Source organism: Crinia signifera, chromosome 7 (genome assembly GCF_055691185.1).
Source record: "Crinia signifera chromosome 7, ASM5569118v1, whole genome shotgun sequence".
Lineage (NCBI taxonomy): Eukaryota > Metazoa > Chordata > Amphibia > Anura > Myobatrachidae > Crinia > Crinia signifera.
In genome coordinates this window covers 90743717-90761433 of record NC_139223.1, presented here as the reverse complement: position 1 = coordinate 90761433, position 17717 = coordinate 90743717, and the positions used below count along the sequence as shown (strand labels likewise).

General features: G+C 44.2%; 1 protein-coding gene across 5 annotated transcripts in view; it reads right to left on the bottom strand.

Moving 5' to 3' along the window:
- MYO1B (myosin IB) overlaps positions 1–17717 on the bottom strand; it is a 299289-nt gene that overhangs the window by 135246 nt on the left and 146326 nt on the right. For all 5 annotated transcript variants that reach the window (XM_083153484.1, XM_083153488.1, XM_083153487.1 and 2 more), the window contains exons 5-7: positions 13489–13593; positions 11110–11156; positions 9841–9904 (exon numbers count right to left, since the gene is read on the bottom strand). In XM_083153484.1, the coding sequence (XP_083009610.1) occupies positions 9841–9904; positions 11110–11156; positions 13489–13593 (216 nt within the window). The remainder of the gene's footprint in view (positions 1–9840; positions 9905–11109; positions 11157–13488; positions 13594–17717) is intronic.

Here is a 17717-nt window from a genome sequence, read left to right as displayed (position 1 = left end):
TAGGGAAATCACATCACATTGCATGGGCCATAGATTTTCCTATGTAATTTATTCACTGCTCTCTCAGCCCCGGGCCATCGCATCGCATCTGCCGCAAAATCGCATGTGATTGCATGCAATTTTATAGGGTGTGCGATGCCATGACATTAGTGGCGTGGATAGTGGGGGGGTGCGTTAAACCTATTTTTGGGACATACAATCATATTATTGTATAGCTAATTTCATGGCATCGCACATCCTATTAAATCGCATGTGATCGCATGCGATCTTGCGGGACATGAGATGCGATATAGTGGGGTACAATGAGCATAGAAAAAATTACATTAAAAAAGTCGCATCGCGTGCCGCCATAATGGCCCATGCAATGCGATTTCACTACAGTGCCGTACAACCTGGGCGCCGTGCTAGGAAACAAGTACCAATAAATGTGTTGGGACAACCTCCATATTCACCAGATCTAGCCCCCAATTACTTTTTTCTGGTTGTGAAGAAGGAAAAATTTAAAGGAAGGCATTTTGAGGACATTGATGCCAGAGTAATACGATGGCAATTCTAAAGGCCATTCCACAAAAACATTCCGAAATTGTTTTGAAAGGCACTGCCATCATTGAAGGCAACCACAGTAATATCCAGCAATGAGGAATGTAGCGATTTTCCTGCAATGTGCAAAAACTTAATTGTCAGCCTTCATATACAGACTCCTGGCAATACATTTAATAGGCGGCAGCTTACAAGAAGTGCAACCTCAATGCATATTTAAATAGGAAATTTAACAAAGCAATACAATTCTAAACAATACAAGCCAATTATTGAAATTAATAGTATTGCAACTTTAAATTTCCTGCATGAACACACAGAAGTGGCAACTTTTGAAAAATTACCAAATACTCCATGGTATATTCTCCTAAAAATATGAACTAAAAAATGGTCAAGAGTGTATATTAAAGATATAATACACAAAATGTAACGTGCTTCTGTTCATTTATAAGATGAAGCAAGTCACAATCCTGCCTGTTGTCTGTGTATTTGGTCTGGTATATCTGCTGTTCAGTCCTGTGTATCCCAGCCTGCTGCAGCTAGACTATTGTGTCCTGAGCCTGTGCTAGTAATGAGGACCTGGGGGAGTGCTAATTCAGCCATTAACTCCATAGTTATGGAATCATGCAAGTTCCCGTTTTACCCTGTTGGCCTCATTCAGAGACTGGAGGCACACCTTGCTTGTGCATTGTTGCTTCTAAGCTCCATGCTGTAGGAGCTCTCTCTGAACAGGCTCCCAAGTCCTGATCCACTCTGGCTGCAAGCTCCTGTGCACCTTCAGCTTCATGCCTTGGTGCAACCCCTGCTACAAGCTCCTGTGCACCTTCAGCCTCCTGCCGTGGTGAAAGCCCTGCTGCAAGCTCTTCTGCACCTTCCGCCACCTGCCTTGGTGCAACCCCTGCTGCAAACTCCTGTGCACCTTTAGCTTCCTGCCTTGGTGCAAACCCTGCTGCAAGCTCCTGTGCACCTTCAGCTTCCTGCCTTGGTGCAAATCCTGCTGCAAGCTCCTGTGCACCTTCAGCTTCCTGCCTTGGTGCAAATCCTGCTGAAAGCTCCTGTGCACCTTCAGCCACCTGCCTTGGTGCAAACCCTGCTGCAAGCTCCTGTGCACCTTCAGCCACCTGCCTTGGTGCAAACTCTGCTGCAAGCTCCTGTGCACCTTCAGCCTCTGGCCTTTTTGCAAACCCTGCTGCAAGCTCCTGTGCACCTTCAGCCTTGGTGCAAACCCTACCGGTTACCTGCGCCTGTGTCTACCGGTTACCTGCACCTGTGCTTCACCTGCATCAGCTCCCTGCTTCCGGCACCTGTGCTTCACCTGCATCAGCTCCGTGCTTCCAGCACCTGTGCTTCACCTGCATCTGCTTAGTGCGTCACCTGCATCAGTTCCAGTTGCCAGCACCTGTGTACCTCCGGACCCCAGTACTGCTACACCTCCAGCTACAACTTCCAAGTGTCCGGTCCAATTCCACTGGTAACTTCTCCCAGCTCCAGTCATCCTCACTAGCTTCCCCAAAGACTATTACAGACTCTGATACTCATCTTTCCTCAAAGTAATCACCTGTACCATATTTCCATTGTGCAATAAACTTTCTTCATCATATCTGCGTGCCTCTGAAGGGGTGTACACTGGGAGCGATTTTGACTAAGCAATTTGACTAAATGCACCAGCGATTTTAACTAAGCGATTTTGTCTATAGGTGATTTTGACTATACTAGAATTAACATACTTGGTTGGTATTCATTGCAGATCGCTTAGTGAGATATCTCCCTCAGCAGTGAATACCAGCGATTTTGACTAGACAGCCAGCGATCTAGTCAAAATATTTTTGCCTTATTTACTAGGTGATATTTTAGAGCGATTTATCTAACCTTAACAACAATCTTTACAAACCTTGTAAGTAATTTTGACTATGTAGTCAAAATCACTTAGAAGGATCGCTCAGTGTTTACACCCCTTGAGATCTGGTCCCATTGGTAGTAAGCTAGCCACCAAGGTCACTCCTGGGTCCACCATTCCCCAGTCGTGACAAAGCAAAGGATCTAAAGGGAGAATTTTTTATCAAGGGAAGAAAAACAAAAAAGATAATGCCACAGGGTAAACCAGTAAAAAAACTGCAATTCTATTTTTTTAATCTTGAAACACCCCCCCCCCCCCCTCCCTTTAGGTTTTTTTTTGAGAGACCGAGGGGTCAATTTAATTCAGCGCACTGTGAATAGTGATGGAAAGGATCTCCCGGGGTTGTCAGGGCGAGGTTATGTTGGAGAATGGCGGTAGTTGTGGGTATTTTTTCGTAAGTACTGTACTTGGATTTCGTCTTGCACCTCTCCTGTGGTACGAGCAGTAATTCATTAGTCACACTCCAAAGAGGGTGTTGGAGAAAGTGAGAGAAGGAAATAAGCGAGAAAAAGGGAGAGAGGGACGGTAAAGGGAAAGAGAGGGGGATTCATGGAAAAAGAGGGAATGAGAGAAAGCATGTGTTGGAGAAGGAAAGGGGGAGGAGCAAGAGAGGGAGGAGTGAGAGAGACAATGTCTTGCGGAAAGAAGAAAGAAAGCAGGGAAGAAGACAGAGTGCCAGGGAGAGACGGGGAGTTAGAGGGTGCCCGCAAGAGAAAGGGGTAGAGACAGTGGGAGAGGGGGTGTCAGGAAGAGAGAGACAGCACCTGTTAGAGACAGTCAGAGAGATAGAGTGAGTGAGGGAGAGGGAGGAAAGAGGGAGGGGGGAAGCATGGGACCAAAGGGAGTTGCGGTGGTAGAAAACCGGGGGGTAGAAGATGAGAGGTGTAATAGAGGACCAGTGGGGGAAGTAGAGGAGTTGAGGGGGGAGGGCACATCAGTTGCATCTCCAGGTCCCTCCATAGTTATGCCATGCCACTGCAAAATAATAGTGTTTCCAATTACATGTATTGGTGGGTCTAGAAGCAGGTACAATTTCCCCAGGAAAAATCTGTGTCTCAAAGCAAACAAAGGATTCCACTCAGTGCTTTAACATCAATCACTTTCCTGCTAGCCCATGGAAATACAATTATCTATATATAAATCTATTAGACATGAGAGTGTCTTGTGATACTTTATACCATTGACTGCAGTATAAGGATTGTCCGATTAGTACACCAAACCCTTTAAATCCATATGTGGTGTTAACATAGGGCAGGGTTGCCAACCCTCCCGGAATGGCCAGGAGGGTTCCGGAAATCGGGTCCCCCTCCCGGCCCCCCGGAAAGAGGGGAAACCCTCCCGCAATTTCCATACATCACCCCCCCACCCGGCGGGGGGGGGGGGGGTCCCGCGGGTCAAATGACTGTGTTATTTTAGCCCCGCCCCGAGCAGTGCAATGCCTGAAATACCAGCATTGCCCTGCAGGGGGTGGGGCTAAAATGACATGTTTGATATAGCCACGCCCCCATTAGAGCAGGCCATCCGTGGCTCCGCCCCCGAGCCGCCCTTTACCCTCCCGGAGATGGCCCTGCCCCCCTACAATTTCGGGAACTGTCTCACCATTCCACCCGCAGGACACTACTACTTTGCTATGCAGAGCAGTGGGTGTATGGATGCACAGTATCTGTTCACAATGTAAGGTGGATGTGGGGCAGCACAACATCTCCTGGAGTGCTGGTCACTCCCCCAGAGGTATATTAATAGATGAATGGAAAACTTTTTTTTTTGTTAGACTACTTGTTCGCTACTAGTACATGATGTTTTACAAAGTCCAGGTGTAAAGTGGCTTGTTTGCAAATCACCACAGGACTGGAGAGCTGCATAATTGTGTCTTTAATTTGAATAATAACTGCAGAATGAACTCCTGTATAACAAACACTTCCTGTATAGCAAAGTGGAGAGCAATGATACAACTCCCACCATGCACAGAAGAGCATATATGTATCTAAAAGAGGAAAGCCTAGCTCTGCATGTGTAGAACATTTAATTGTCTCTCCTATAATTATACTTATCTCCTCTAACAGTACATAAGCTAAAGCTGGGTACACATTAGACAACATTTAAAAAAAAATTTGAACGATGCGTTTTCCTGCTGGTCGTTGGTTGCTTCTTCTGATCTTTTCAACATGCAGGAAGATTTGTAAATCTCATTAACGACAGCAAACTCCTGAATGTGGCTACGGACAATAACGTTGCTAGATTTAGTTCTACCAGCTATACCCCTATTTATACTGTATTTTTCAACACACCCTGTACGTTACCTTGTCATTTGTTTTTTGTTTGCTATGTACGGCGCTGCGGACACTTTGCGGCGCCTTATAAATAAACGTACTACTACTACTACTAGATTGCACTGTGTGTTCGCACAGTATATTGTTTGTACAGAGATCCAGGGAGTTCACGTTAAATCGCTGAGGACATCATATTGTTTGCAGGTCATCTAATGTGTACCCACCTTAAGGAGGCATAACAGAGGATCATTGTACCCAGGAGAAAAGCAGGGAATGTAACCAGGAGAAAGGGACAACAATAGGTCAGCAAGTAACAAAAGAGCAGACAGTCACTAACATATAAACTTGCTCATAGCCTGTAGAGAGAGATTCCATTACATCATGTATTATGCGTGCATTAAGCAAAGCAAAGTGTTGCATAAAGTATCCTACAGCAGTCATGAGTTACATGTGCTGCTTAGCTCATTAGGACAGTCCCTTAACTTAGAGCAACAAGATATGTGGATGACTATTTCCATAAAATCGGAGGGGGGAAATCATGTTTTCTTCTGGTTTTGACCTTGTTCCATCAGTAAACTGTTTCCAGTTTCGGAAGATTGCTGTGCTGCCGGGTGCCTGGATCTGACCCTGAAGCTAACACAATCAGTCATGTGAGTGGTAAACAGAAAAATTCAGCTGACTAAGTATGAATTGTCTGGCTAGATAAAGGGCAGGCTGTCTGGAGATGCATAGAGTCACAGCAGAACATTAACAAGATCATTTTTATTGGCAGATCAAAGGGAGAAAAGCTGTACATAATGTACAATGAAGATAGCGCATCTGAAGAGACGTGTTAAGGTCATCGTACAATATAGAATTACTAAAACAGAAAGCTAGGATTTATACCTTATGTGCGGACAGTTAACATAATATCATAGATAATAACTGCCTTGACTAGAAAGAGTGTCCCTACATTTGTGAAACCCTTTCTGTGGCATGCACAAAGAGCTTTGCAACATCTTATTAGGACTGAATGTCACAGCATGGGATTACAGTATACAGTATGGAGGAAATGAAAGATCAAAGAGTCCCAGGTACTGCTGACACTGCCTGTTAGTTCTTACTGCACTTTCAGATTTGTATGCAACGTTTGCAATTTATTTTCTGATTATACATCATGTGTTTCTATAAAAAAAAAAAAAAAGAAAGTAAAAGTAACCATAGGTGCCGATTTATGTTTTTGCTGGTGGATGCTCAAGCCAAAAATATAGGAGAGTGGCTTCATGGGGAAGGGGCGTGACCAAAAAATAATACCAATTTATATTACGCAGCACAGTTGTCTCCAATATTATTTTTGTGGTTGCAACAGTTATATAGTGATTAAAACACTTAATGCATATAAATGTGTGAACATGCACACAATATTGGATTGTGTGTAGGTGCCCACCCAGTGGCGGAGATACTGTAAGGCAGCCCCCGATGCTGCTTGGGGGAGCGGGGGCTGCGAGGGCGCCGTGTGCCACTGCCGACAAGTGAGTGTGACAGACAGTGAGTCTGTCACACTACACTATAGAGAAGAGATGCGGCTGCTGCTTATTGTGCACGGCCGCCGCCAGCGCTTGTCGGCGAGGCCGCGGCCATGATAGAGTATCTGTCATAAAAAAAATATATATATATTTGACGGGCAGGTGAGTTGCCCAATGGGAGGAAGGGTGCGGGTGAGATATCCAATGGGAGGATGGGTAGGCGGCTGGGGGCGCGGCCTTGGATGGAGACTGTTCCGCTCTTGCCTCCCCCTTGCATCAGGTTGCGGGCGGTGCGTGATGTCACGTTGGGAGCAGTACAGTGACAGTCAGGCTTGGGTAATTGAGACATGATCTCAGGAGCCCTCTCTAACCCCCGCCAGCCATTAGCGCCGCTACCCACCCAGCATTACATATGGGAGCCCCCAGCCCTGATCTTCTCCTTGGGCTGTGAGAGCCAGAGAGCTCTTTGGCTCCCTGAAGCTGCTGGCCTCATACAGCATAAACATCAAGCAGAGCGGAAGCCTGATCACTGGAAGGCCGGGGTGTTGAAAGCTGCAGCCAGTCACCACAGACAGCTGCTACCCCGGACCAGGCTGCCATTGCCTGCACTGTGTCCCATACCAGGGGTGGATTTGTGCCACCAGGGGATGGAGCCTGCTGCTAAAAGAAAGAGAAGGTGGGCGGAGCTGCTGGCTGCTGCTACTCTGCTGCCAGGAGGAGGACGGAGGATGAATCTGCGGGGTGCTGGGGACATAACTGCTGCTGGATGCCAGGGCTGTGGAGAGGGGAAGAAGCTGCCGGATGGAGGAGTGGAAGCCTTTGCCGGGTGCTGGAGGTATGAGTTGAGGCTGCGCCAGCACTGCTGCCAGGAGCATTTTTTTCTGGATCCGCCCCTGCCCAGTACTGCACCGCTTTTCCCCCCTCCCCATGTCACCACTGTCTCCCTTTCCATCGATACAGTAACTGCTGCAGGCCCCAACACATTACCCTTGCTCTCATAAATAAATTATATATATATATATATATATATATTTATTTAATGTTGCTACCAGCTAGCTGACAGCTGTGTCTGCCCCTGGCTCGCTCTGGGTCCCTCCCTTTGCTGTCCACAGCGTGCTTTGTCTGTGCTTACAGTACTGCTCCCCCAAACACTGTCCCTACTACCCTCAGCTTACTTTTGTTGTGTGGAGTTTGTATGTTCTCCCTTTTGCCAGAGTTAATAAAGGGGTGTTTGGGCTTTGAAATGTAAGTTGACTGCTGCACATACTTCTTGCTGTGTGTGTGTGTGTATATGTGTGTATAAATATATATACATAAATACATGCTATGTGGGGAGGGGGGCGTCACAAAATTTTGGCAGGGGGGAGCAAAATTTATAGTTACGCCACTGTGCCCACCTATTGAACCTATCGTGGGCCCCTGCGAGTGCACCCTGTAATAGATGGTAAGCACAGTGAAGGGCAGAGGGGAGTGTTACAGGGAGCTGGCGCCCCAACGGAGGAATGTTCAGCACTACTTGACTGTGGGAGACCCCCAACAGAGGAGATAATACCGCAGTCAAGTAGTGCTGAACGGTCCCCCGGCAAAGGTATGTCCCTGCAGTGAAAGCCACGCCTAAGCGGCTGCCTGCGTGCACCGCACGCATGACAGCAGGTATCCCATAGTGCTCAACACAGCCGGAGGCTCAGGCCCAGTAGCACCCACGGAATCGGCACCTATGTAGTCAACAAGCTTCACATGCTCTCAAAAGCATCGTTTCTGGCCTTCGCTGCTTTATCCCTGACTGAATAGGTCAATCCAAACCTGGAGACAAAGCTTCACGTTTAGGTACCAATTGAATGGGTGGAGTGGTCGGTGAGATGAATAATTAGATGTCTCTGTAGTCCATTGTTTCACAACTATAGATGAAAAAACTGTCCAACACTGGCATTAAAACCATTGATGGTTTGTAACCAGTGGCGGTTTTTACCTATGGGCTGCAGGGCTGAAGCCCCCCAGGTAAAATCCACCACTGTGTGAAGCCAGATGCAGCCCCCCTTCTCCACAGAGGTAAGAGCCGCCACTGTTTGTAACCATTGATGGACGATGGCCTATCCACAAACTAGGACCTAGTGGCTCTCCAAGGAGTCACAAGCTCCAACACTCGCCATCGCGTCTTGCTGCACGAAAAGAAGAGCAATATCATGCATGCTGAAGAGAAGCCTGGTAAGCCAGGGGTGCTTTCTCCCCCTTGAGCCACTGCATGGATATTAAATGATGATCCTGGACCTGTTCATGGTTCAACAGTATCTACTCTCCAGCATGCCTTGCTCATATGCCTCAAATGCAACAACTAATGGTGTCCTGGCATTGCCGATGACAGTTTAGGGAAACTTAGCAAGGAGGAGTCTGCCCAATGTGTTGCGGGAGAGCAGAGAGGATAAGCCTGTCGAGCACACAGTGCAGGCAATGAAGAGTCTCAGATGGGACGGAACAGCTTGTCTACAGTACAATACACCAAAGAAGACCACAACACACATGGGCCCTTAAGGTTAGCTACAGCACTGCAATATTGAGTGAGATGAGGTATAGTATAGGCTAACTGCTTTCGCTTATAGGAGGGGGGCTGTCTCCTATAGAAGATACTAGGTGGTGGGATGAAAATGTAAAGCTTCCATGTGAGCATTAGTTTGAGTTGGAGTGAGAACTGATTGGAGTGAGAAGTGGGGTGTGGGGGATGACTCTCTGACTTACATGAAAGTAATGTTATTAAAACGAGCTCACCTATAATTGTGTTAATGCTAACATTACATAAATATGACCTTTTTTCTATACTAAGAAAAGGGCCAAAAAACAAGCATATACTTTAATAGTTACAACAAATAACACCAGAGACCAGATGTGTCAACCTTCAAAAAGTAATAAAATTGAGTGATCAACAGCCAGCCAATCAACTCCTACCTGTCATATTACAGACTAGGTAAAAAATAAAAGGTAGTAGCTGATTTGCTGGTTGTTTATCACTCTCCACTTTATCACTGCTTTAAGTTTGATATATCTTTCCCTAGAGGTTGTAGGTTGGAGTGACATGGGGCAGGAGGCTGGAGTGACATGGGGCTGGAGGCTGAAGTGACATGGGGCAGGAGGTTGGAGTGACAGGGGGGCAGGAGGCTGGAGTGACATGGGGCAGGAGGCTGTAGGGGACACAATGCAGGAGTTGACATAGGGGGCACAAATTTGTTTGAACCTCTGCTGTATGATGATGACATTGCTGAAATGCCTACACAAACCGGCATCTTCTGAACCATGTGATCACCTATATGAATAGTGAATACGGACTAAAATCTTCAGAAGGCCACCTTTGCAGAAAAACCACAATAATAGTTAAGTGTATTTTTTTTTTTGTAAGGTCGTATAGATTTTATAGATTCTTTATCTTTTTAATCTAGAACCGGCTCTGATAGCAACCATGCATAATTGGTAACATTTGTTATACTGTATGCTACGATATAGGCTTTGCCATCTTTATGTGCAGTTTCCACATTGGAATTCATAGTACTGATAACCTGGACCCGGTAACTAAAAGTTTACTTTCCCACATAAATACATTCAATAAACTAAGGGCTTCGCTTATTTAAATGTCTGTACTTACAGTTACTAATAACACCACCAAGTGGGTCCCCTTTGAAATCAAATTCAATATCCATGTATTTGCCCTAGAGAAAAGAACAATCAAAAAAAAAAAGTTAAATAGTCAGTTGGGTGCCAAGTTGTTATCAGCAACTGGAAAAGTAACATGAAGGGTTGGCCGGTGAAAATGTTCGGATCTGAACTACACAATGATAGCTTTCAAAAAGACTTTTGATAAACTTCCTCATTTTCAGAACATGCAAATCATAGCGGACAACTGATTAGATTGTAACGTCATTGTGACATTTTTGACTACGGTCTCTTAATGACTAGTTATCTGTAAGAGAGTTGTTTGCTCCAGGACTGTCTCCCCTCAGTCCCCTCCCAGCATGGGCACTGTAGCCATATTTGCTATGCAAAGTAATACAGTACTGCGTACATAGTCAGATTAAGGTGGGGGCACGCAAGACATACTGTATCCCAGACCCCACTTTGCCAGGGGGCCCACAGCTGGAGTGAACTAACAACACTAGCTATCCCTCTTATGCAGCAGCAGGACGAGGTAGTCAGATTTCAAGCAGAAGTGCAGGTAGAGACACAAGAGTATCAGGTTTCATGAGCTGGAACTCATGTTGGGAGATATGCATAATTGCATATAACCCACCAATACCCTTACACCAACTTTCACTGGGGCCCCTTTGTCTTAAGTGCCCTGGGCAACCCCAAGGCTTAAGGCCCCCATACACCGAGGCGATTTGGTCCGATTTCAGGCGATTGTGACCAATCGGCCCGTTAAAATGGACCAAATCGTCCCTCCCTGACATGCCGTCGGGTCCGATGCGCAGTCCCATGTGCATCGGACCCGACCAGGTGGTCAGACCGGCAGGCTGTCCGACCACCCGTTCCTCTTGGTGGCGAGGCGGGCAGGAAGCAGGGACGCATGCGATCCATCACAACGGATCGCATGCGTCCCTGCGGCTCGCAGGCTGTCGGGTGTCCGTACACTGCTGCGAGACATCGCACGCAGTGTATGGGCACCTTTAATCTGGCCCTGACTGCACAGACGCACAATACTTTGACCCTGCATTACCACTGTGTTCCTACATATGCTCTTTATGCTGTTTAACAATACACCCAGCATCCTGGATAAGTACTCTGTGTGGCCTGGCAGTTCCTTTTATATATATGCTGTAACCCTATTGTGACCACCATCCCAATAGGCTATATAAATATTAGAATGGTGTAAGAAATTATATAAGTACCATGCTGTGAAATCATATTATATACTTACAAATCTGGAAGAGTTGTCGTTCCTCATTGTTTTTGCATTTCCAAATGCTGTTATTTAAAAAAAGAGAGAAAAGAAAAGAAAATATGTAAGTTTAAAGAGTTTTAAATATCAAGAGGGGTATCCAATCTGTGCCGCTATTTCCAATTGTGCCCCACGATGGTTTAAAACATCGAAGACAAAGAGAAGTGCCAAATAGCTATAATAAATAGTACATTATACCATTGTCATTGGAGTGTTTTTGGATGCTCATCCCCAAAAGAAATAGATACAGGATATATGTTACACATTGCTTCTAAGTGCCGCCGTGATCAGTGGTTTTATACAGTATATTATGGATAGATTAGATTAGGACTAGGGAAACTATATAAATTGTGTTTACAATATATTCTCTATGCTAATCTTGTATGTCACACAGGCAGATAATGCAAACATATTTAATTTACAATTATAATGCATTGCCGCATAGTTGACACATAATATTACATGAATAGTGATTAGCATATACTGTAGTAAGTATTACAAATGATTGTTTTAAAGTATAAAAGTCTTCATAAACTTAAAAGTGTATGACACAAAGGGATACATAAGAAGAGGTTGGTAGCTGGTGAGTACAGTCCAGGGACAGAAACTGCTGCACTGCCTCGGCCTGTCTGTCATTCAGATTGACAGCAGTGGCAGCACAGCAGTGGATAGCTGGCTGCCTTTGCATTAAAGCGGGGAGCAAGGAAGATGCCTTTTTTTAATTATTACCAACTCTGTGATTTCTTTATGTCTCTTCCTCAAACTGATGCCCTCTGTCCGCCACTTCAATTGAATTTCTATGTCTGCAGTGCCCCCTGTGCAAGGGCCTGATTTCCTCTGTTCATGCTATGTTAGTAGAGGTCATCACAATTTCCCCACCTAGACGCCATGAAGGCACTGAGAGCTGGACTTAAGATGCCCAAACACTGAGCCGATTTGGGCCAATTCTGACAAATTGGGCAGTGAAATTGGCCCAAATCAGCCCAGATTGATGTCCCCTCAGGTCCGATGCGCGGTCCCGTGCGCAATGGACATGAGCCGATGGTCGGACCTGCTGAACATCCAACCACCGACCTGGGACCTCCCTTCCCGTGCGGCAGTTTCCCCCCCGCACTCCAAAAATATACAGGTAGGTTACTTGGCTGCCAACAAAATTAACCCTAGAATAGATTGTAAGCTCCACTGGGGCAGGAAATGATGTGAATGTTCAACTATTCTCTGTACAGCGCTGCGGAATATGTGTGCACTCTATAAGAAACTGTTAATAAATAAATTAAATAAATAAGGGTTTGTTTCTTCTATATCAGGGGTTCCCAATCTTTTTAGAAACACGGCACCCCAGAGTATCAGAATTTTTCCATGGCACCCCTAGGCCCAACAAAAATATATAAAAGTAAGTAGATTGTGTTTATATGTTCTTTTTAGGTTCAGTTATGTGTTAAAAGGCAGGATTTGCTTCTGTTTGTACACATAGTTTATGATTGGCAGCCACCAGCACTGGCTTTGTCCATAAATAATTGATCATAAATAATTTGAATTGTCCTGGACCACCAACCGGTGGCACCCCTGCTAGTGTCCCGAGGCACCCCAGGGAGCCACGGCACACAGTTTGGGAACCACTGTTCTATATATTTTATTTTTGAAGAAAATGAGAATTGTGACTTGGTTTTATATGGTTTCTTTGACAAAATAAAGAATAATAAAAAAAAACAGGTAATATACAGGCTTGAATTTAGCCAGCAACAGAACATATATAAATGATAGGTGTTGCACATTAAAGGGATATTATGGGAAGCCTATCTACAGGGAGCAAGGGGAAATTAGCAATCTTAGGGGTAAATTTACTAAAGCTTCTAAAAGTGAAAAGTGGGGATGTTGCCCATAGCAACCCAACAAAATCTAGCTGTCATTTCTTCTAATGTATTCTAGAAAATGATACACTTTCACTTGTAATACTTTAGTAAATTTATCCCAAAGTGTCCACGAGTTACTGCCAATCTGGCAACATTTAGCAGACATCACTAGTAATTCAATTCCCACAATTACTGTGCGCTTACATTATCATCACATAACAGAGCCAACATTTTATTATACACTTCTACCTCTTCAAATACCTACATTTTTCCAATTGATTTTAAAGTCTGGCATAAAACTGGTTAACCACACACATATTATTCCCTTAAACATGCAACTGGAGAAACATTCTATATTGCAGACATGCACTATTATATCCGCCCTTGCTATATTTTTCTGCTTCGGGGCACATTGTCCATCAGAATTAGATTATAAACCAAGATTTTGGTTTTCTAAAATAAATTAGTTTATTCCATTGACAGAACTGAATAAACCCAGCCATACCTTCCAAGACTGGATTTGACTGCAACAACTGCTCTTTGACTTGATTAACTTCTGCTCCTTTTCCACAGACAGCTGCGACATATGACATGACCAGCTTGCTTGCCTCTGAAAGACATACATGTAAATATATATTAGTATATTAAATCACAATGTATACACATAGTCAAAATAAGTAAAACAATTACTTCTATTTAAAAACCTTTTTTATTTTTTTAAATCATAAAGGTCAGAACTCATCCTCAAACTGTTACGTTGACATCATGTAGAGAAAATATTTTAGTTACGGTACTTATGCCCATATGTTTTACAACAAACACTATTCCTTACTAAAATGTATATATTTTATGCTCATAACTAAAGTCGTTCAGTCACTTAGGCTCATTACCACCTAGGATTTTTTTGTCTTCACTAAAGAGCCCACTTCCAGCTGGAACATCTGTGATTCTATTTTGTTGGCTTCCGATACTAACGCGATAGTTGGAATTCAATGTTTTGACTGTCGAGTGTCAGAAAATACGTGGATCCACAGGAAATAAAGACGAAACTGACAGCCTTCAATCCTGTTTGAAATGGCAGCACTGAATATGCAAGTTGGATATATTTCCCCCTGCGGGAAATATCGGCACATGCTGAATACCGTCCTTATGGGACCTACACACATGGCAATTTCAGGGAATCTTCTAAGCAATCTCACTAGTTTGCTTATAAAATGCATCGCTCCTGGCGATTAATATGCAGCATGCTTAATAAATATACTTAATCGCTGGGCAGGGACAGTTTCTGAAAAATGGTCTTGTCCGTCCATACTCGGTCGGTCGAAGGTTCAGTGCTGTTTAATATTCATCCGACAGGACGGGCCCACATCAGAACAAAAGTGCAGTGTGTACGCACGTTCAATCAATATGCTGGCCATTCTTGCGATTATACTGCCAAAGCTGGAACGCCCATGTGGGCGTTCTGTAGCTGCATGAGGTATCCTACAGAACAAGAAGCGTTCACCTCTCCCCATGTATATTTAAAGATATAATCATAATATAAATGCACCCCATCTTTATAGCAGGTCGCCATATCTGTACCTAGTCACCCTGCCACCTGCTATAAAGACGGGGTACGTGACTACAGTCAGTTGGCTGTATCTGTCCATAGTCACCCTGCCGGCTGACTGTAGACGCTTTCCCGCGCCTTTATAGCAGTTTGCTGTATCTGTCCATAGTCGGCCTGCCGGCTGACTGTAGACACGTACCTCGTCTTTATAGACTGCTGTTCTCTGCACAGCCAGTACTGATGTAAAAAATTAATCACTTTTGTTTAGGTTCTGTACTCACGCCTCTTTGTTTTGGTATGCCCTTAACCCAGCCCATTATGATAATTTACAACCTTTTTCTTGCGACTGGACGGGAGTACATCGGACATCGCAAGTAAAATTGTACAGGTGTGTACGCATGTATCGGCTGTTTGTGGACGGTCCGACACGTCTATGGTCGGTCAAACGGTCGCAAGAAAACAGGGATTGTATAGATGTGTACCCAGTTTAAGATTGAGTTGAAAAAATTCAAGCACTTCAATGCAAATTGTATACTTGTACATAATGTGCACATATTAGTTGGATCAGAAGATCACAAAAGATCAATAAATAGAATTTGCAAAGGAAAAAAAAACACAATAGAGACACAGGTCAATGGGAACACATGTCAGATATTCTGATTGATAACATTATGAAGCATTCTTTGCAGAACAATGTATTTTACAGCATTGCTGACACCAGGTAACTATGATAATGGTTGCCAAAGGAAATTATCTGAAAGCACAGTGTCTTGGAATATGCAGCCTGACACCATTGTAAACCTTATCTCCTCTAACAACCCATGGAGGAAGCAACGATCCATGAATTACGGTAATAAAGAATAAAAGCTGCACATTAATCACTGAAAATGCACAATTCTAAGTAGAAAAAAACAGACAAATCCCCATACTGCCACCTGGAAAAACTAATATAACTGCACATTACAAGACATGATACTTTTTATTCATCATACAATGCTTCACTGCCATTTTGCTATGCAAAGAAAGCAGAATCACACATACACATTACATTTCCCAACTGAACTGAGGGCCTTATTTTGGTTCATTCTTTCTGACAAAATCCTTCTTAGATGGACAAAACCATGTGCACTGCAGGGGGGGGGGCAGATGTAACATGTGCAGAGATAATTAGATTTGGGTGAGTAATTTTGTTTCTGTGCAGGGAAAATACAGACTGCTTTATTTTTACACTGCAATATAGATCTCAATTTGAAGTAAAACCCCACCCAAATCTAATTCTCTCTGCACATGTTACATCTGCCCCACCTGCAGTGCACATGGTTTTGCCCATCTAAGAAGGATTTTGTCAGAAAGAATGAACCAAAATAAGGCCCAGAGTTACAAATTTCTCCCTCAATGGCAAGTGATAGGAAAAAGACCCAAGAGGCGAGGTACTCTATTTGTCCAGTAGGCCTCCCATTCTCCCATCTTTAGATTAGGTTTTAGATGGCATAATGGGAGGTTCACTGTATAAATAAATAAAAAATACTGTTCAGAGAAAATGCATTAGAATCAATGATTTCCGCAGTCATTTTGTTTGGACTCCTCTCATACTTACCTACTATTAAGTTATAAGCTACATACGATCATGTAGGGGTAAGCATGAGAGGTTGCCGTAAGGGGAGGAGCCACAAACCATGTGGAATTACCTGTAATCTGTAGTGCCACTGCCAAAATGGTGCCACTTACTACATGTTACATCATCATGACCATGAATCCATCAGTGATCTGTTCTCCTGCGACTGCAAGAGCACTTACTCAAAGGGGTTTATTCTGGTTTGTTCGGTCCCCCATGCGTTCGCATTGGGAACTAATGTTTTGTGTCTGCGCAGACGCATTTCTGTGCATGTGCAGAGTGCGATTGGGCATGGCGAACTACACACCTAGCAGTGTGGGCGGGGGGATGGATGGGCATCAGGGGTCACAGCCCTTGGGAACATCTAGCATTTCATGGGCATTCCCATGAAAACAATGGGCAGCTGACGTTAGCGGATGTCAGCAGCCCATCTGCTTCCCACACAAGGCGCTCACAGATCAGAGACACCATAGAGGTATCTCTGATCTGAGTGTGCTGGAGAAATGGGATGGTTTCTCCCCCACACCCAAGGCGAGCCTGCTGCATATAGCCACTTTTGGTGGCCGCACACAAAGTTTCCATCTCACTTTTTAGAAATAGCGAGGTGGAAATGGCGAGAACAGGGGGCCAGTTGAATACTGAGGGAGGGCTATGATGGCGAGCAATAGGCACTGCTCGCCATCATAGCTCGCGTTATCAGCATTGAATATACCCCTTAGACTTAACTACTATATGCATGAGATTTGGATACTCTTACCCCCAACTCCCCATTCTTTCTCTGCTCCATTTTCTCCCTTCTTGGAAATAAATACTTTAAAAAATGTTGTTTATTCGAAGAGATGTATCATAATAGATTTATTTACGACTAGTAGCCACCGCAACATTTCCTGGTGATTTGCGCAGTGCACTCTGGGCTCTGGCAAAGAACCAGATTCTACGAGTGCTCATCACTAATGTGTTGCCAACTAGAGAGGATGGAGCCCTAAAATATAATGCATAAGGGATCCCCTCATCTCTTAATTCACAGCTGAAGTAAAGGATGATGGATTAACCCTTAAACTGGCCATACACCAGGGTGACCTTCATATGCAGGTCATAGAGCGATTGTATGTGCTTTAAAAACACATGCGATCTGCTCACAACAGTAATAAGAGCCGACAGATGAGATGTCAATCACAGCTTATGTGTGTGCTGACCTCGCAACCCGTGGGACCGCACATTGTGCGATCTTATGCACACAATCCATCAAGATTGGACATTTGGGTCCAATGTCGTTCTGGTGTATGGGGAACTTTAGAGAGATAAATTGGTGCACTTGCCAATAGCAACCATAGGGACTAGTTATCTTTTAACTAGCACAATAATATGACTGTGGGCAACTTCTTCATTTGATTTCACTCCAAGGTTTGATAAATGCCAAATACTCAGTGTACAAAACCGAGGTACTGCAGGTTGTAAATTTCACAACCTATTCACATTCCCAATCCATGAACATTTAAAGATGTTGAAGGAAGCTTTAAAAAAATGTGCTGACTTAAACTCCTAATGCAACTGAGAACTATCAACACGT